This window comes from Macrosteles quadrilineatus, unplaced genomic scaffold (genome assembly GCF_028750875.1).
Source record: "Macrosteles quadrilineatus isolate MER2022 unplaced genomic scaffold, UCM_ALF_1.0 Scaffold_4__1_contigs__length_99947679, whole genome shotgun sequence".
In the NCBI taxonomy this organism is placed as follows: Eukaryota; Metazoa; Arthropoda; class Insecta; order Hemiptera; family Cicadellidae; genus Macrosteles; species Macrosteles quadrilineatus.
In genome coordinates, this window is record NW_026542597.1 from 88,464,104 (window position 1) to 88,485,080 (window position 20,977).

Below are 20,977 nucleotides of genomic sequence, written 5' to 3' on the forward strand. Positions count from 1 at the left end.
AAAGGTATATTGAAGGGCTCAATAAATATGTTAACAGTGTAATAACTATATTTACAACTTAAAACTGTTTAGTACAAAAGTTTACACATATTTACATTCAAACTAAAATCAACTATTGTCAGCTGTTGCCATTTTCCTTTGTTTTTTCAGCTGCTCTTTTCTCTTCTTGCGCTTGTTTCATACGTGCTAAAACCGATGCTTCAAAATCTTCATACAGCTTATCTTGTCTTTTCTGAACAAAAATGTCATATATTTTAATTAGAGTGTCAAAAATTTCTAATAGGCTATTGAGGGTATTTATTACTAGCACTAGTGATGATAATTCTGAAACTAGTATTAATTACCTGTTAGTTGTGACCAGTTGGAACTAGAAACGGTGGACTAATTTTGACAATGAACTTGACAAATCTCATCACATGAGCACACAACAGACAAAGAAGTTTATTGTCAAAGTTTGTTCACCATATTTTAACCACTTTTAGCTTTTAAAATATAACTGAAATGATTATGGTATTTTTCAAGTGCAGATAAATTTCATCTGGTTGACCTTATCAAGCAAATTGACCAGTGGTGTTGCTCTTAAGTTGCCTACTTTGTGGAGTCAATCTCCACAACACAACACTGTTTAAATGTCCCGCCAATCTCAACCCCAGAGCTGCTCGCGCATGCGCAGGGAGCAGGCGAGTAGGACGGGTGAGAAAACGCTCTGTCGTGTGCCTGGCTTCGGACAAGATGGAAGACTAAGTTCTTTGGGAAATGGGGGGACGCCCCCTTGAGGTATTGTGTCGTAGTAGTAATATTAAATAATATGTAATTTCAGATCATCACATCAAATCCAATATATCATTAATTCCATTGTTAATTATTCGTCGTTAATTCAGATGTTAGTTCACGTTGTGTCCAGTCAACTTATATATTAATTATTTCATATGTTGAACAAAGTACATATTTCTGAGATATAAATGCATTAATTAATCAAACAATCATCAAAGCTGGCTCTTAGGGCCTGTGAATTGCGGTAAATTGTCTCCTCTGTATTAAATAATGTGTTCAGTTTACGTTTCCAACAAGAACGATTTGGTCTGGAATTTGATTCACTTGACCAGGTCACCAAAATGTGGCACCATTATGCCACAAGTTGGAATTGCTGTAATAGCATGCTCGGAAGGCCAACACCACTGGCCAAAAGAAAAATTATTAACGCAAAACGTTATGTTTGCTGGTAGAAGATATCTTTAGAGCAACTTTGAAACTAAAATTACTTTGAGTTGGTGCAAAAAAACCACTAAACTTAATGTTGAGCTGATACAGAGAGAAATGCGGCGAATGATGTAGGCCACATTACATACACTTGATTTTGAATTCCAATTTGTTAATATAAACGACAAAGTTCACTGAAATAAACTCCATCAAAAAATCTTTTTTTGAGCCAACTGAATGCAAAGGCTCATCAATACTTATAGAATTGAATGTGGTCTCAATCACAAGTGTGCAGCAGCGATTGTGAACTGTCCGCTGTTACAATAACATACTTAGGACCACTGGGTAACTGAACAAAGTGATACTTAACCTGAAGTTTTTAGTTCCGTTTATCTGTATTACCTTTTTACACTGTTCGTACATTTTCAAGAATGTTTTGTTAAGAATAATTTGATTTTGGGGTTTGAGATTTAACCGAGGAATTTGATGTAGCATAAGCTGGACAACAGATTACTGATTAGCTAGAGAATACCACGAAAATTATGGAATGAAACCAGTACAAACCAAATTCTGGAAACTGGGTAGTGAAAAATGTAACAATCATCAAACATTCGTGGATGTTTATCCCAGACTTGTCAGATATAAAACCATTACACTCTGGTACAACCCCTAATTATTCTCACACTGCAAACAAAAACCAAAAACTATTAATGACCAAAGGGGTAACGACTAGTACTAGTACAAACCTTTGTGAAGATGTCTGGCCCAGGTACAAAGCAGAGGAACGTCCGTTGTGCAGGGCTAGACACCGAGGGGAACACGGTGTTACCCGCAGTACAAGCAGCTGTAGGTCTCTCCCTCCCTTGACTAGCGGAGGTGGTGTTTGTGGAGGGGGGAGGAGTGCCGAGCCAACTCACTGTCAGCGGATCTGACATGAAGCCTTTCTCCAACTGTTGCGCCTTCACCTGTCAACAGATTAGAACATTGAGACACATTGCAAATTTGTTGTTATTTTTAATGATGGTAAGTTTGACGGTCTATGAGGGATTATTGTAATTTCTCATGTTGATTAGTAAAGTTTCCTAAAGGATCTGAAATCAGGTGAGGAAGTATTAAGCCCTATCATGATTAGTACAAACCCAGCCAATACTGGAAAATTGCCCAGAGAAATGTATGGTAACTTATTGATAACCACATTCCACTGCCATGTTAAAATTGTCGCCAGTAAACTTTAATTGTTTTATAATTTGAGAAGTTTTCTTAAGTATAAGCAGTATGAGGCATGTTTTACTACTGTATTTGTAAACATAGCCAAAACGAGCAAGTATTTTATACAAATTGATATTGCCATTATTTTATGATTTATTTTATTTTAGGATAAGTAAACCACGTTTCCTAATGGTAAGCGTTATTTTTAATAAGTTAGGAGTAATTAATATAAATTTGTTATAATGATATTTTTAACAACAGATTTTTAATATTCTTGCCTATTATTATTTTTGTATTTTAACAGCCATCTAACAATATTATAAAATCAGATAAAAATGTCAAATGTGCATTTCCCGTTATGTATGAGAAGGGAAATCCCGTCTCGAAATTTTATGAGAAATAAAAAATCTCGTCCCAAACTAAAAATCCAATCTCGTCCATCCCTAGTTTCTTGTGCTTGAGAAGACTATTTACCATTCAGGTAAAATTTCTATTATCACAAAAATACCTATAGATGAATTTAAGTTAGGTATTAAATATTGGGCATATTTTATATGTGCAGTGTGTGTTGTTGTTTTGTTTTTGTTTTAGTTTTTTACTTTACTACTATTAACTACAACTAGATAAACTATTACAAAGTAGTCAAACATGGAGTAAAATTTACTATAAGAGAAAAAGGTACCATTTAGTAAACACTAAACACAAGCTCTATTTAACTTTAACGAATATACTTCATGAAATGAGAAGCCTAAAATGCAATATCTTGAGTCAATGGACAAATTCAACTACATAAATGAATACATTGATTGTACATAAGATGGCAACCTGTGTAAAAATGGAAGAAGGTATATAAAAAAGGGTAGGGATAGATGTACATGCATGCACTTGAATTAACCCTTTGCGGTCGAATGGCAAGTATAGGTCGCCGCCTGCCATTTTCCCAACTGCTCAAAAATGGCGATATATAATTTTAAAAAATCAAAAAGTTTGGCTTTGCGGTCGAATGGCGAGTATAGGTTACCGAGTGCCATTTTCCCGACTGCTCAGATGGTAACCTATACTTGCCGAAAAATAAAAAAATTCAACCTCAAAGGGCTAAAAACTATTAGTAAATGACCAAAACAAATTAAAATAAGGTAAGCAATCTGACACATACTTAATCCCATTAACTTGTCAATAACCCTTATGGGTAAGCGGAGGAGGTAAAAATGATACTTTATGGGGAAAATCACAAAATCTGCAATAGCTTGAAGCGTAATTTTTACTGCATTAGGAGTTGTGCAATTTTGTTTAAAGTTAAAATCATTATAAGTTAACATACTATATTTTAATCAAATTCTGATTTTAATCAAAATAGTACATAACATCCAATACTGTAAAAATTGTGGTTGAAAAGTTATTACAACTTTTGTAATTTTTCGCATTAAATATCAAAGTTACTTTCACTGTTTAATCAATTATAGTTATTGACAAGCTAATAGGAGAAAGTATGTGTCACTTTGCAGATATTTATTAAACTTAAGCCTAATACTCACAGCTGCATCCGTTGAGGCAAACTCGAGCAAGGCAGATCCTTTTTTCTTATTGGACACTACCAGAGCCGATATTTCTCCATACTAAAAATATAAATTATCATAATCATATTCTGGTGAAATAAAACAGTAAAGTGATTGTTGAAAACAATTATTAAGCCTTGTATGTTACCCTTGCTACCAATTACTGCACTGTATTAATTGTAATGCACTAAGTTATAAACTTAATTATGAAAATAAAATAGTTTATTTATTATTAATCAACAGAATTTATTCAATCAGGGTCTACCAGTTAAACTAAATTTCACTGACCTCTCAGTTACTTTGGGGGAAGACGATGTTATAACGCATTAGCAAAATCCAAGAGGAAAATTTCTGTCAACAATAAGCTTTTGACCTTGCTGAGTTTTGGGAAAAAAATTATTCAAAAATAAATTTTACCTTAGAGAATATTTTTTGTAGGTTATCGTGGTTATAAGATTCATGATTTGTCCATGTCAGTTTGAGCCTATACAAGGAAGTATCTGCTTGAGCCGAGCCGGAACCAAACTTTTCTTTCTGCACCTCTTGTCGGACCAACTCTATCTCTTCCTCCAACTGCTTGGAGCCTTCCTTTCTCAGCCTCTCAATCTCCGTCTGAAAACAAAAACCCAGTTCCAAAGTACTTAAAAAGGTATTAGCCTACTAAAGCAATTAACTGGAGATTGATGGTGAGACCAAAAGCGGCGCTTAACGATACAATCTCAAGTAAACAAGCAAAGCAAGGGCAAGAAAAGTGTAAAAATTGAAAAATTTGACTGTATGATAAACAATATATTTTTTATACTGCGTTTGTAAGCTTATAACCGTTACTTTACTGAAATTTTAAACATTTTTACCTTTAAAGTCAGTTTCAAATAGGACTTTATTACCTTAATTAACCTCCTCCTTGACCGAGACCAGCAGAGCCGGATAGGTTGCGTCAATTTTAATATTTACACTAAAACTTCCATGGATTGGAATTAGAAAACTTAAGTTAAGTACTTAGGCGGTGGATGATTTTGCTGCAGGCTTATTAAAGTTTCTCATTAAGATAATCTTGTAGGCTGTAGTATGGCATCTCTCAACAAGTTTTTCAGAGCAGTACGAACGGCCGTTTCCCCTTGGTTTTTGATTGAAGTAGGGAGGTGGTTGTAAATCTTTGGGGCAAGCGTTGGGAATGAGTTTTTTTGTTTTTGACAGCCGGCAGAAAGTTATGTCCAGGTCAGAGCGATGTCTTGTACTATGGCTATGAACATTATTTCTTTAAGGGAATTTGTGTAGATTTGCCTTCACATGGTCGGCTGACATAAAAATGTATTGACTGATGAATGTTAAGATACCGGTGCTGACAAACAGAGGTTTGCAATGGTTATTTCTTTTACTAAAAGAAAAAATACGTACTTTTTTTGTAATTTGAGATCTTCTTGATAGTGCATGGCCCCAGAGAAGGAGACCATAGCTTAAAACACAATGGAACAGAGCATGGTAACTATACAGAGCGTGGTGGATAATAAACATTAAAATAGCATCAAGCTTTTGCTGTTCATAAAAAAAATCTGTTGTCAAAGACTTACTATTATTTACATCCATTCTAGTCAGCAAACACACAGGCTACTATTAGTAATATGTTAGACTATGTTGTTTAGCCAAAATGCAACTAGAAACTATTAATAGGCTAGTAATTGTGTAATTTGGGCTGTTAAACATTAAACTACGGTACCTTTAATTCATGAAACCTCTAGTTGATTTAATTTAAAACGATTAACATACCGGTACCGTACATAACACTACATTTGAAAAACAAACTGAGAGATTGGCCACTGGCAAAGCCCTTCTGTACTCCCAAGATGATTTTAATTTTAATGTGTTTAACCTGAAAAAAAACTTACATGTTGGCCTATATAAATCAAAGTTTTTTTTTCTCCGTCCTTCCAGCAAGAGCTGGTGACTAACACCAAGGGAGGTAATTAAGGCAGTTCCATTTATGAAAGAAGTAGGCCTAGTCTTAAGTGACGAGCCAAAAAATATTTTCTTACCTTTAGTTTTTCTTCAGCACTTTTTTCTTTCTTTCTATTAAAGTCAGCCTGGCGTTCTCTAGCTTCTAAATCTTCCTTTAACTTTTTTCTTCTTGAATCGAGTTCTTTATTGCGGATTACTGCAGCTTTTTTAGCGTTCAAAACCTTATCGTAGGCAGCCTATAAACGGCAAAGAATAAATTGGTTTGACAAATTAAACCCTTTCATTTTAATCAATTTGTTTAACAAACAAATTCGGTATAACCAGATTATCTGATATAATTAGGTTTAGAACTTATTGTGTTGTCATTGAGTAAAAATTTATCTGTTCAAAAAGATTTAGGCGGTTAAAAGGGATTGTTCCATTACCACATTGTTTTTTAATGTATGCTCCCAGCTAACTGACCCATTAAGCTTAATGATATGCTAAATATTTCCTAATAGTAATTTAAATCAAATAGGTTAGTTTTTCCACTTTTAAATACAAAAACAACAAAAGATATTTTATATTCAATAACTGTTCTAAAGTTTAGGTAAATCTAAAGACATTTGGATCACTTCTCCTATTTTGGAATCTCAAAGAGAAAAGTTTCAATTCCATTAAATAACTTGTTTAGTAAGAAGAAAGAACACGGTCACTTAACAATGAATTAAATTATGAACACTTACCCTCGCTGAAGCATCGGTAAGCACTTCCAATGCTCTAGACAGCTGATGAAAAAGTTCTGCTGCTTTTGGATTGTCAGGATTTTTATCAGGATGGCATTTCAGGGCACTCTTTCGATAAGCTTTCTTCACCTAAAAATAATAACATTGGACTGTAGATATTGAGTAATAAGAAGAAATCTCAATTTATCCACACCAGACTAAAGCATTTCGCATTAAGTTATGCTGTAGATTTGATTGAATCTTGATTACCAAATTCCATAAACATTTTTATTTAAATATTTTATGATACTAAATTATTATTTTTAGTGATTTTTGTTAAAGTACCATTTTTTATTTTTTGTATCTAAATTACCAATCATAATGCAACATTTTTAGTGTCAAGTTTTGTTTTTGGTTTTATTTAGTTTCTAATTAATGCAGATTTTATCAGATTTTCATAACAACAGTTGTCCTTACAGAAAAAAGTACAGTTGCAGTTGTCTCTGGTACATATAGCTTAAAAGTTAGCTTATCACGTTTATTTAAATTTATTTAAATATTCTTGTTTCAAAATTAGGCTTAATTGGCTTTAATTGGTTTAATTAGAATCGTTAAGACATATCATATCAACAAGACATATTTAATACTATTAAACAACTATTAATGGAATTGTTCGAATACAAAAATTTGTTTGTTTTGTAAAATATCTTAAATTTCTGTTTTAAAAGTCTTATCAAGTCAAGTTGTTATTTTATTATTTTTTTACATTTTAACTTATGCAAGGAGCTGAATGTTAATTGTGTTTATTCCTCAGTAGTGATAGAGAAATTGTTTTATTTTATTAGCTTAGTTATTTTAATTACGATGTATTACGTCCCAAGTATGTGTGTGTGTGTGAATGTGTCTGTTGCAGCTACGCCGGTGCGCGTCGTCGGCGCCTCGCCGCGGGTCCGAGCTGTAGGTCCAGGATAGCGGACCTGCACAGCGTCGCCTCAGTCACCCCTCCCCCGCCCACTCCTCTCCCTACTGATAACGCCCAGATCCTTATCAACAACCTCGCTCCCTTTGCCAAACAATTCAAAGCTGCTCACATCAATGCTCAATCCCTCACAAAACATATTGACGAAGTCAGAGCAATATTTCGGACTCAAAATTTTGAAATCATTGCAGTTTCAGAGACTTGGTTGAAGCCGAGTATTTCGCCTGGGTTGATCGCACTGCCTGGTTATTCAGTTTTCAGAAACGATCGTTTAGGAAAAACAGGTGGTGGCGTTGCCGTTTATGTGAAAGACGGTTTGCAAGCCAGGCAGTTGTACGAGTCCCCGGGTGAGTACTCTGCTAAACCTGAATTTATTTTTTTGGAAATTCGTTTGTCTGGTTCGGATGCTCTTCTCCTGGGGACATGTTACCGTCCTCCGGGAGTGGGGCATTTGGCCGACTTTGAAAATACTCTCTTGCGCCTCATGCCAGGCTACAGTCGTGTCTTGATCATGGGTGACTTTAACTGTGACTTACTCAAACCTGGACGTTACGATTGCAGACAATTGACAAACATGTTTGACTCTTGTAACTTGGCGATACTACCACTGGACCCAACCCATCACACTGCTGAAGCTGATACATTACTAGACCTTATTATTCTAAGTGATCCCGAATTTTCAGTTCACCATGGCCAGCTTCCAGTCCCTGCCATTTCTCGACATGACCTTATTTATTGTGCCCTTGCCACGAGAGCTCCCAAGCCCAAACAAAAACATATATCTTACAGAGATTTCAGAAATTTTAACGAAGAAAATTTTTTGTCTGATGTAAATTTAACGCCTTGGCACTCCATACATACCCTGGAGTCAGTTGATGATATGGTCGATTCACTTAATGAAACCATTTTAAAATTATATGACAAACACGCTCCAATTGTCAACCGTAGGGTTAGTAAAAGTCGCCCCGTTCCTTGGATTAATGATGAGATAATTGGTTTAAGGGGATTCGCCACTGAAAAGGGTGCATTTTTTTATTTAATGAGGAAAGTCGTTAAACTATGTTTTTTTCTAGTAGGGTATAGTTTAACAAAAAATGGACAAATTTTGGTTTACTTCTAAATATAAACTATAGGCGGTAAAAAAATAAAATAGAGGTTTCTCGATCAATTTGTAAGGGGTTTTAAAAATCTATATTCTGAAGAGAGTTCTTTATGGATTTTGATAAGTTTGGTGTTTTTTAAAGACAGTTATCTAAACTTAAAATTTAGGTAGATTCATAATAATATCTCAGATACTTTTTTTGCTGTGACACATTAAATATAATTTTTCTTCAGAAAAAAAAATTAGTTTGAAAAAAACTTTATTGTTCAGTACCTAATTAACTTAGATACCTAATTCTACCAAAATATTTTCCTAATACTGTCTAGAATAAGTAGTAAAAATTTCAACAATGTACCTTTAGTGGCTCTCAAGATATATCAAATTTTGTATTGAAAAACGTGAAATTTCAATGTTGCGGATAACAGCGTTTGAATAAGAAGGTGTCCTATGATCTTGTAGCTATCGTAAAGAGCGAAACCCCTTGGTTATAATATATAATAACATTCATACATGGATTATATCATACTTTTTGGATGTAATAGGGTCCAATGTACAAAGAAATGTAAAAAAATATTTTTACAATTTTTCATGATTTTTACCTATTTTCAGTGGCGAATCCCCTTAATGGCTCGGCGGGACTCGGTCCATCGCAGAGCCAAAAGAACTAGGGATCAAGGGCTCATGGCCCAATATCGCCAGCTTAGAAATCAAGTAAAACAACATTTACGCAATGCTCGACTCCAATTTTTTAATAGATTGTTTTCTGAAGGAAAGCAATCCTCTGCTATTTGCTGGCGTAATCTAAAACGTTTTGGCTTTGGAAAGCAAGTTAACATTGTCCCCATATCAATTCCGTTGAACGATTTAAATGATTATTTTTTAACAGTTTCATCACAGGCAAACGGTACAATAGTTCAGAACCATTTAACAGAGTTACGCCATTTGCCAAATTCCATCACTCAATTTAACTTCAAGCCAATATTGCAAATCGATGTTTTGAAGGCTATAAGGCGGTTAACGTCTGAAGCCACTGGTTCTGACAGAATCCCAATTTCTTTAATTAAACGTATCTTGTTTGCTCTCCTCCCAACATTAACTTTCATATTTAATACTTCACTAAAATCAGGTATTTTCCCAGAAAAGTGGAAGTCTGCGCTTGTCCGTCCCTTGAATAAAATCTCATCCCCATCGCTTCCGCAAGACTACAGACCAATTAGCATTCTTCCCGCTCTTTCTAAGGCACTAGAAAGAGTCATTCACTCCCAAGTTTCTGACTTCTTGGTACAAAACAACATCCTCAATAGCTTTCAATCAGGTTTTCGTAAATCTTACAGTACTGAAACGGCAATGCTTCATGTAACTGATGACATACGATTTGCTATGGATCGTAGCCAATGTACTCAAGACGTAGCCGAACCTCAAGCATCCTGACATAAAGAACCAGCCAAACTTTTCAAAACTGATATAATTTTTAACCTAAACCTCAAGATTCCTGACATAAAGAACCAGCCAAACTTTTCAAAACTGATACAATTTTACACCTGAACTTCAAGATTCCTGACATAAAGAACCAGCCAAACTTTTCAAAACTGATACAATTTTTAACTCGAACCTCAAGACTCCTGACATAAAGAACCAGCCAAACTTTTCAAAACTGTTATAATTTTTAACCTAAACCTCAAGATTCCTGACATAAAGAACCAGCCAAACTTTTCAAAACTGATACAATTTTACACCTGAACTTCAAGACCCCTGACATAAAGAACCAGCCAAACTTTTCAAAACTGATATAATTTTTAACCTGAACCTCAAGATTCCTGACATAAAGAACCAGCCAAACTTTTCAAAACTGATACAATTTTACACCTGAACTATGTCGAAGAACAAAAAAGTTTCAAAATATCCCTGTGGTGAATGCAACATCGGTGTAAAATACTCCAGTATAAAATGTACTGGTCCCTGCAACTCCTGGTTTCATGGTGGGTGTGTCAATATCACAGAAAAACAATTAAAAAACCTTTCTAAAGAAGACATTTTCCTATGGAGGTGTAACAATTGTAGTGATCTTTCCCTCACCTCTGGAAAGCCAGCGTTACAACTAAAAGAAGACCAAACTCCCACACCCCCAAATCAAATATCCTCTGAAAGTCAGGGTAACAAAATGGGCGAGGTAGAAAACAAAATTCTAGAACTAGAAAACTCAGAAGATCCCGATTTAGAAACTTCTCTAACACTTGCAGCAGAAGTTGGAAACGCACTTCTAGCACAAAATAGCAAACTAAGAGAAGAAGTACTCAACCTGACTCAACAAAACTCGAGTCTGGCCCAGAAACTAACAAACATACAAACCATCGACATCATGAACTACCACGCTCAAATTGAACAACTAGAAGATGAGAAAAATACTATTCTAATTAGAAACAACGACCTAATCGAAACAATAACTGAACTAGAACACCAATTGGAAAAGGAAGTAAGCCTGAGAAACACTCTCACAAAAACATTTGAAGATTATGACAAAGACAGGGAAGAAACTTTTAATAGCTTCAACACAAAAATAAAGGACATGGAGAATGAAATTAAATGCCTTAGGCAAAAAAATACATGCAGCAGAATAAACACCGGAGAAGAATCTACAAAATCATTCAGAGAGACAAGCACACAGACAACCACTACAGAGGCGAAGGACCTCACAAACAAAACCACAGTTTCAGACAACAAAAATCCAGAAGCATCAAACACAGAAACACTAATTCTACTTGAACTAAAGGCCCTAAAAGAAAAACAGAATAATATGGAGTCAAAAATGAAGAAATTAGAAGATAAAATAACAGTAGAAGATTCCCAGCAACTAATAACTGAGAAAAAGGAGACTCCTTGCAAGCCAATTAACACACCAAGACGAGTTTCATATAATAAAAACAAATTGGCAACTACTAAGAAAACCCATTTCAGTGTTTCCTTGCAAATAGCAAAAAGCAAGTTGAGGAAAGAAGCACCAGAACACCAAAGTCAACCACAACAAACAAAAAAACAAAATATTAAAAAACCCAAGGCCATCAAAATTCCAAAAGGAGTTTGCTCTACTTTCAAGGGCACTATATCTCCCCCAAACAAATCAACTAAACCAAAGAACACAGGGAAACCCCCGATCACCGCCAAGCTTCTTAAGCCGGGAGAGACCATTGAAGACTTCTTTTGGAAAAATATAGACCTATACAAAAAGAATATTCTGTCACACACCAAGCGACTAAACATGACCGAGATGGACTGCCTCTCTTCTCAAGGAGAACAGAAACATGAGCAGCTGCAAGAACCCAATTCAAGTCAACAATCTAATCACTCTACAGTGCCCCATACTATAACCCCTTTTTTAGAAACAAACAGCCTGAAAAAAGCAAAAGAAAAATCTGCAAATCTCCAAATAATTCTTGTGTAGCAATAATGCACCAAAATATTAGAGGACTTGCTACAAAGACGAACAGACTACACCATATTCTCAATGACACAAAACCAAGCATTCTAGTCTTGACTGAACACGGACTGAAAAAAACAGAGCTAGAAGCTACAAAAATTCCCGGCTACTCTTTAATTACCCACTTTAGTAGAGAAGAACATAAACTTGGAGGTGTTGCAATATATTCCAAGGAATCCCTTGCTGATACAGTATCAGCTATTAACATATCAAACACATGCCAGGAGTTAATATTCGAAGCAGCAATGATTCGCATGCAGACAACAAAGAAAAAGGATATCTACATTCTGGGAATCTATAGACCACCAATCGAAAATGCAAGAATTGCCCTTGACCTCCTATCAGACACGCTAGAACTACAAGAAGTACACAAGAAAAACATAATACTTATCGGTGACATAAATATCGACAGGCTCACCCAAGATTCCAAAAACACCATGCTGGAAGAAGAGTTAACCACACAAAACATCTGGAGATTTCCTCTAGAGGCCACCAGAATAACCCATGACACAGCCACTTCAATAGACTGTATATGCTCAAACATACCATGTGCGTATATTACTGGACAAGTTGTGCATACTGGTCTATCTGACCACACTGCGCAGCTGTGCCTGCTGAAAACACACCAAGAAGACACTTCCCAAAGATTTGTAATGAAAAGAAGCCTAAACAACACAAACCTAAACAATCTGAAGGCCCACCTCCATCTACAAAATTGGGAACATGTTTACTCTTCACCCAATCTTGAAACCTCCTACAACAAATTTCATAATATTCTTCAAACAGCACTGGATTATACATGCCCATTAAAGAAAACTAAAATTATTAAAAACAAAAAACATATGAAGTACTACGATCCTGAAGCAAAATACCTTAAAGAGAACTTTTTGAAAGCTCTGCAAAAGTTTGAGTTAACGAACAGAAATGAAGACAAATTAGAAATGATTAATAGAAAAAGGATATACGACATGAAACTAAGAAACCTAAAAATGTCCTCAACAGCTAGCTTCATAGAACAAGCTGACAACAAACCAAAAGCACTATGGCAAGTTATAAACAAGGAAAGGAAAGGAAAATGTGAAGAGAAAACCCTTGCAGAATTAGAAATAAATGGCAAACTCACAAACAACACAAAAGAAATGGCCGAACACTTCAACACATTCTTCTCAAATATAGCAGAAAATACCCTTGACCAAAACAGAGCAATCGTTATAGAACCTGAAACAGTGCTGAGTGGAGAGGAACCAGTCTGCCCAATACACCTTACCCTAACTTCAACATCCTATAAAGAAGTTAAAACGATAATAAACTCCCTAAAAGCCAAAACATCAAGTGGAATAGATGAGTTTTCCTCTAAGATGATAAAGCACTGCTCTCAAGAACTCATCTCTCCTCTGGTTTATCTTATAAATAAATCATTTAAAGAAGGCAAATTCCCATCCGCCATAAAAGTCAGTAAAATATACCCCAAACATAAAAAAGGACCAACTGAAAATGCTCAAAACTACAGGCCCATTTCTCTCATCTCCAGTTTCTCTAAAATCATAGAAAAAATTGCTCTGGCTAGATTAATGGCACATCTTAATCATAACAAACTCTTAACTGACAACCAACATGGCTTTCGGAAGAATAAATCTACATCCTCAGCTATAACAGCACTAATTGAGTACGTCCTAGACCAGATAGAAAACGAACAATACATTTCCGCCATCTTCCTTGATTACAGTAAGGCTTTTGACTGCCTGGGCCACGACCTGATATGCAAGAAACTTGAAAGACTCGGTATAAGAAACTCTGCGCTAGAATGGTTCAAAAGCTACCTAACGGGACGTTCACAAGTCGTGGAACTGAAAAACTCATCAAATGAAGTCACAGAAAGTTTAAAATCTTCAAAAAGCAAGCTGACAAGAGGAGTTCCACAAGGCTCTGTATTAGGCCCGATTCTATTCATCTTATTGACTAATGACTTCCCCAAACAAATTGAGAGTGAAAATGCTGTTGCAATCATGTATGCAGATGACACAACCATTTTGATCAAGGACAACACAGCCCAAAGCCTTTACCTTAATTCAAAATCGATCTTAAATAAAGCTATCCTCTACTCAAAGAACAATGACTTAGCAATAAATCCCACAAAAACTACAACTCTGAATTTCAGTAAGAAAAAAGACATAGTCCCTCAATTAGAGGATGTAACAATAGAAAACTACACAAAATTTCTCGGTGTTATCCTTGATAACAAACTGACATGGAAAGAGCACATCTACCACCTAAGCAAAAAAATCAGTACTGGAATATATGTCGTCAGAAGGATAAACTACATAGGCGGACTCTCTGTGGCCAAAACAGCTTACTTCGCACTGGTAGAGTCGCATCTTAGATATGGCTTGACAGTGTGGGGAGGAACTTCAACAAAAAATATGAATCGAATTCTTGTCCTTCAAAAGAAAGCCATAAGAGCCCTCGCCAACCTTGTACCACCACAGACTTGCAGACTAGCATTCGTAAACCTAGGAATCCTCACAGTAGTGTCTCTCTACATACTTGAAACCATTAAGTATGTGAATGAAATAAACCCCCCAAGAAACCAAGACCTGCACCACTACAACACCCGTCATGGCTCCAAATTTGCACTACCAGTTCACCGAACAACTCTTTGGGAGAAAAAACCTTCCTACACCGGCTGCAAGCTGAGGAACCATCTACCTGACTACCTGAGAGACCTGACTGGCAACAAGCTACACCAGGAGCTGAAGAAGTGGCTAATCGAATCGCAAGACCCTTCTACTCAATAAAGGAATTTTATGAAAATTAACATGTACAATTCACTATTGTATTGACACTATTGTAATTCTTGACGATTTAACAATAAAGAATATTGTATTGTATTGTATTGTATTGTATTGTACTATCTTAACATTATTTGACTTCAGTAAAGCCTTCGATACCGTAAACCATAGCATTCTTCTAGCCAAACTCAAACTGTTAGGTTTCTCTGATAATTCATTAAAATGGATGAGATCATATCTTCAGAGCCGAAAGCAGTGTGTTTCTCATGACAACTTGACGTCCGACTGGAGACATGTTCCCTGCGGAGTTCCCCAGGGTTAAATTCTTGGTCCTCTGCTTTTCACCATTTACATCAATGACATCAGTACAGTTCTACACCACGCAAAGTTTCATTTGTACGCTGACGACTTGCAAATCTATTCTCATTTTAAAGTGAGCGATGCAAATGAAACTATAAACATGATGAATCACGACATCAACAGAATTGTTCAATGGGCAGAAAAGAACGGACTTAGACTCAATCCTGACAAAACAAAGCCAATCATCATAGGTCACTCACGGTTACTCAACAAAGTGGACTTAGACATTTTACCAAAAATCACTGTAAACGGAACCACTTTGCAATACCAGGACAAAGTAAAAAGTCTTGGTTTGACTCTAAACCGCACATTGGACTGGACTGACGCAGTGGTAAGCACTTGTAAAAGAGTGTTTGCCGCTGTTCACACACTGAAGAAGATGCAACGACTTCTACCTTTTCACATTAAACTCTTACTGGTCAAATCACTCGTGTTTCCACACTTCAACTACTGCAACACCGTGGTTAATGATATGACTGTGGCTTTGGCAACAAAATTACAACGTGTACAAAATTATTGTGTTCGATTCTTGTTCAATCTTAGGCGTGATGACCATGTCACACCCTATTACATTAATGAATCAATTTTGAAATTAGAGGACGTCAGAAAAATACGAATACTTTCCATTACTCATTCAGTCATCAATCTTGGAATTCCAAATTATCTTGCAAAGAATTTTTAATTTTTGAATGGAAGAGGCGCAAGGGATACCCGCTCTGGCTCGTCCACGCTTCGCATTCCTCATCATAGAACAACTGTTTATAATAAATCATTTTTAGTAACAGCCTGCCGCCTATGGAACTCCATACCTCTGCCCATCAAATCTATAGAAAACCGATCCCGACTGATGGTGGCGCTGAAAGAATATTACCTTGACCAGATGGCCGTGGCTTGGCGGGATGGCGTGCGTTAGGCCTAGATGCAGCAGAGGGTGTATGTGTGTGTGACTGGATGTTAGGGAAAATGAATAGATTTATGCTATTTTATTACTAGCTATGTTACAAACTTAATTGTATTTTTTGTTATTATTTTGTTGTTATAATTAGTTTTTTAGAGGTTAACTGTAAGAAAGGACCATGTGGTCCTAAGTTCGCCTCAATAAAGAAGCATTTTCATTTCATTTCATTTCATTTCATTTCATTACCGTACGACCAATGCACAAAAAAATTCCAATAAGTTAACTCATTTAGCAATAGTTTACTAGCCTAGCCAATTATAATTATATGACTGTTATACCAATGTTTATGTTTTTCAGTGTCTTATGCCCATTAAAGAATCAGAAAACACACTTGCTCGAAATACAGATGTACACAGGTATAAGACTAGATTCTGTAGGCTATTTAAATATATTCACTTAAATATAGGTAATAGATTAAGTAAAACTCAACAATGCTTCCCTGTTACAGGTATCAAGTTCTTTAACTTGCTACCAGATCAAGTGCAATCTCTATCTAATTCAAAATTATCTTGAAGAAGTGGCTATTGTCTAATCCTTTTTATTCTATCGGCTACTTCTAGATTATTATGACGCAATGAAGCATCCCATTTATTGTACCTTTGAATAGGAATCTGCAAGGTATGAAGTAGGCTTTTATTTATTTTACCTAACCCGCCATGTTAAACTTCCCTATCCCAAGCGTGATGTATATAACTTCGTTACTTCTCGAGTGATGTAAAGTTGAAACAAACTCACTCGGTGATGTAATGAAACCCATTTAAATCACATTGAGTGCTTAACTTAAAAAATATACCTCTATGGAGCCAACGACGTTCAACGCTAGAAATCAGCTGTGCGCTTGAATTTTATCGTAATGTTTTGAAGAATTTTCCTAACCTAGCTTTTGTTTGTAAATGAACGTTACTGTTAGAAGATGAGTGAAATGGATAATGAAAAATATTGTTCGTAACCTCCTGTATATTGTCGGGTCAGGTAAAATCTTGTACGTTACACGTTACGCAAGAGCGTGTTTACATCACTTCGGTAAATTATGCAACTCGCTTCCGCTCGTTGCACAACATTCACCTGCGTGATGTAAAAACCCTCTTACTACACTTGTAAGGTAAATAGCTATTACCTAACCCGCCATGTTAAACTTCCCTATCCCAAGCGTGATGTATACAACTTCTTTACTTCTCGAGTAAAGATATTGGAAAATAAAGCTTTGATTTGATTTGATTGATGTAAAGTTGGAAAAACTCACTCGGGTCGAGGTAATGAAACCCATTTAAATAACATTGAGTGCTTAACTTAAAAAATATACCTCTATGGGGCCAACGACGTTCAAAGCTAGAAATCAGCTGTGCGCTTGAATGTTATTGTTACGATTTAAAGTATTTTCCTAACCTAGCTATTTTGCTTGCTTGTCCACCTGCATGGCTTTTCTGCATTATTTTGTAGTTTATAGTTTTTGCAGCTTTAATTTATTCTGTATTTTTTTGGTTTATCATGTGACCAGATTGATGCATGTTAGTCAAGATTAAAATTGGACTATAGTTTTGTAAGTATGACAATACCTATTGTATTGGCTGCACTTTAGTATAGCTGTCCTACACTCATTCGAATTAAACTTTTTGAGTACACTGTTGGCACAAACAACCGAATGATTAATATTGTTAACCTAACCTAACTAACCAAACGATATAGGCTATAAAATTAAACAATCGATTTATCAATAGGCCTATTACTCATTTGGTTGTTTGTGCCAAAAGAAACGGAAGTGTACCCGCTATTAATATATAGATTAAGGTATTTCGTTCATAGGCCTATATCAAGTTTGGTTAGTTAGGTTAACCTAACCAATCAAAATGAAATAATCGATATATTGGTTCAAATGAGTGTAGGACATATACTTAGGCCTAATAAAGTGCAGCCATTGTATTATTTGTACCGAATGGCAAGTAAAATCATTTATTATTTAACTGAGTAAGATGACCTTAGGTGTGGACTAACCTAAGGCAGGCCGGATCTAGCCGGCCCCAAATTAAATGTGCATCTCAACTGTTCCAATCATGTGTAGGCCTTTTGCAATTAAAATTCATAACTTACCTCTTCAATAGTAGCAGAAGGTAGTATATTCAATAATTCATACAAATCAATTTTCATTAAGTCCTCCATGGTTTCAGCAATTAGGACTAAGAAGAGACAAACGAATAAAAATTGCACCTAACCTAACCTCTATTTTTAACCTAGCACAGGATAAATGTTAATATCACTAGACTAGACGATTGATTGGTTACGTTTTTCTATGTCACAGATGCCAGAATAGCAAAATATTTTGTTGTTGAACTTTCTACGTCTCTCTAGAAACCTTCCTACACAAATTTAACATTCAAACAAACCAATTTAACATATTCGTTTGTTTTGCTGTAGTCGTCTCTCCTCTTCTCTCTCTTCTCTTCTCGAATACGAGTACGACTTCTCACTCGTCTCGTCTTCTGCTTTTCTTTACTGCAACTGCAGCAGAATTCTTCTTTTTCTTTTTCACTCCAATGACTGAACAGTACCATCCATAGATAAAACATAATCAGTCTATCTATGACAGTACCATTAAAATGTGCGGTGGGGCACACGGGAGGGACTAAGGCTAACATATCTTGTAGTGTCAGCGTTCGCCGCTAGAACTGCTAAGTTGAAAAATTTTAAATTATTTTTTTTTTAATTTTTAGTTAATAAATTAACTTTTTAATTATAAAATATCGTTTCAAAATTATAAAATAAATTTTCAATTTTTAAAATTAAACTGTCATAACATAACCTGAGCAACCAGACTTGCTGATAATATAAAAACTATAGGCCTATAAGATAAAAATCTAATTAATGATTACTTATAATTTTTAATTAATTTTAAAATTTTGTATTATAAAATTAAACTGTCATAACCCAGACAGCACACTTTATCCCAGGGACATCCCATAGTAGTCCCATATGTCCTGAGAATGTCTCGGGATATGTACGCTATCCTCAGGATATCCCGCAAAATCCCGGGACGAGTACGAAATCCACAGGATATCCTACAATATACCGTAATGTCCCGGGATTTGTAAGTTAACCTCAGGATATCCTGTAAAGTCCCGGGATATGTACGAATGCCATAGGATATCTCAGAATGTCCTATGACATCCCGGGACATGTACAAAATCCACTGGATATCCTGTAATGTCCCGTAATGTCCCGGTAACAAACTAAAGAAAAAAAATACTACCACTGATGAAATGTATATCTAAATTTAAATGTTCAACAAGGCCAATATATAATAATTTGTTTTTTTCACTAGCGCTTTCAGAAACTAGGTTTCCATCTTCAGGCTGTGATTACACTAGTACAAAAAGTAAATATTTACTTAATAAATTAATTTTAAACAAAGTTAAAACAGATGATTTAAAAGATATTGGAAAAATAAAAATAATATTAGAAAAAATATTAATCTTTTGAATTTTGGATACCTATACAGTGTTGTTCTTGATGTAATTATTTTCAGTAATTCCGAATTTATAATTGGGCCGTCTTCATTATTTAAAAAATAATTTTGGTCTGTTTATTTTTCTAAAAATAAGATTCCCACGCATTAAGATGTTGAGGTTATATAATTTGTTTTAAAAGTTTAAGGTTTCCCAGGTTGAAAATATGTCTTGTTAATACTGTGGCTAGCAAGGGCTGACTTAACTTTACTGACATATTACTACCACTGAGTTCAGGAAAACTAGAGTTCTATCATAGTTGTGTGAAATGTGAATTTAATTCTAACTTTAAATTAATAAAACAATCAAAAACTAATTTTAATCATATAACAATCAATTATAACAGTGCTAATCTAATGGTGATTAAATAATCTATATTCAACTACCAGTATCCTCTCCAACTACCAGAAAAACAATTCAACACTACTTGAGGCCTAAACAGATTAACAGAATCATATTATATACTGTAGTATCAAAAATGTTAAGTATTGCGACCATTGCAACTGTTGGCTACTCTTTCACAACTTGAAAACACCCATAATCATCAAGCGCAGATAGCTCAGGAGGTAAGGTAAGAGGCTCATAAGGCGAAGGTACCAGGTTCGAGACCCGACTGGGCCAAAAACTTTTTTCTCGTTTTTTTCTTCAAAATTTGTGTTTATTAACTATTTAATCAATTTACTAAACTTATAGCTAAGCTTTTCATACTAAATCTATATTACCGGTATTTTGTGTTTTTTATGTTCAGGCCCAGACCACACTTTATCCCAGGGACATCCCATAGTAGTCCCATATGTCCTGAGAATGTCCTGAGGACTACCCTGGGATGACCTCGGATGTCCCACGGATATGCTTTGAGCTTATCCGTAGGACATCCCCGGGCGGGGACATTACGCATTCCTGTGGATATCCTGGGATATCCCAGGTTGACCATAGGACCACTATGGGATATCTTGCATATCCTGTCGCAATATCCGTGGGATGTACTGAGGAGAAAGTGTGCTGTCTGGGAACCTAACCTAACCGACCTAACCAACCAAACTTGCTGATATGAAAAATTTGCTGACAAAAAGTTAGGGCCGCCAGAGGGATTCGAACTTGGGCCCTCTCTCGCCAACCGATCACACGGCCAACCTAACATCACAAAACTCTGAAACAAAACCTGGCCAGCAAAAACAGTGTGGTATGT

At 35.6% G+C, this 20,977-nt stretch overlaps 1 protein-coding gene across 1 annotated transcript; it reads right to left on the minus strand.

Annotated features, from left to right (window-relative positions):
- Positions 1-30: 30 nt before the first annotated feature.
- LOC128991646 (dnaJ homolog subfamily C member 17-like) lies at positions 31-18,720 on the minus strand. The gene is made up of 7 exons (XM_054414719.1): positions 18,377-18,720; positions 6,647-6,775; positions 5,999-6,157; positions 4,383-4,577; positions 3,945-4,025; positions 1,947-2,165; positions 31-232 (listed from the first exon to the last, which is right to left on the minus strand). Exons 1-7 carry the CDS (start codon positions 18,443-18,445, stop codon positions 119-121), a joined length of 966 nt encoding a protein of 321 aa, XP_054270694.1. The 5' UTR covers positions 18,446-18,720; the 3' UTR covers positions 31-118.
- Between the last annotated feature and the right edge of the window lie 2,257 nt (positions 18,721-20,977).

Bases quoted from the DNA above. Each gene is read 5' to 3' on its own strand.
- LOC128991646 (XM_054414719.1), bottom strand. From the start codon at position 18,445: ATGGAGGACTTAATGAAAATTGATTTGTATGAATTATTGAATATACTA. The intron at 2,166-3,944 runs GTGAGTATTAGG...ATCTGTTGACAG, and splicing joins TTGCCTCAACGGATGCAGCT to GTGAAGGCGCAACAGTTGGA. The intron at 233-1,946 runs GTTTGTACTAGT...ATTTTTGTTCAG, and splicing joins GGCCAGACATCTTCACAAAG to AAAAGACAAGATAAGCTGTA.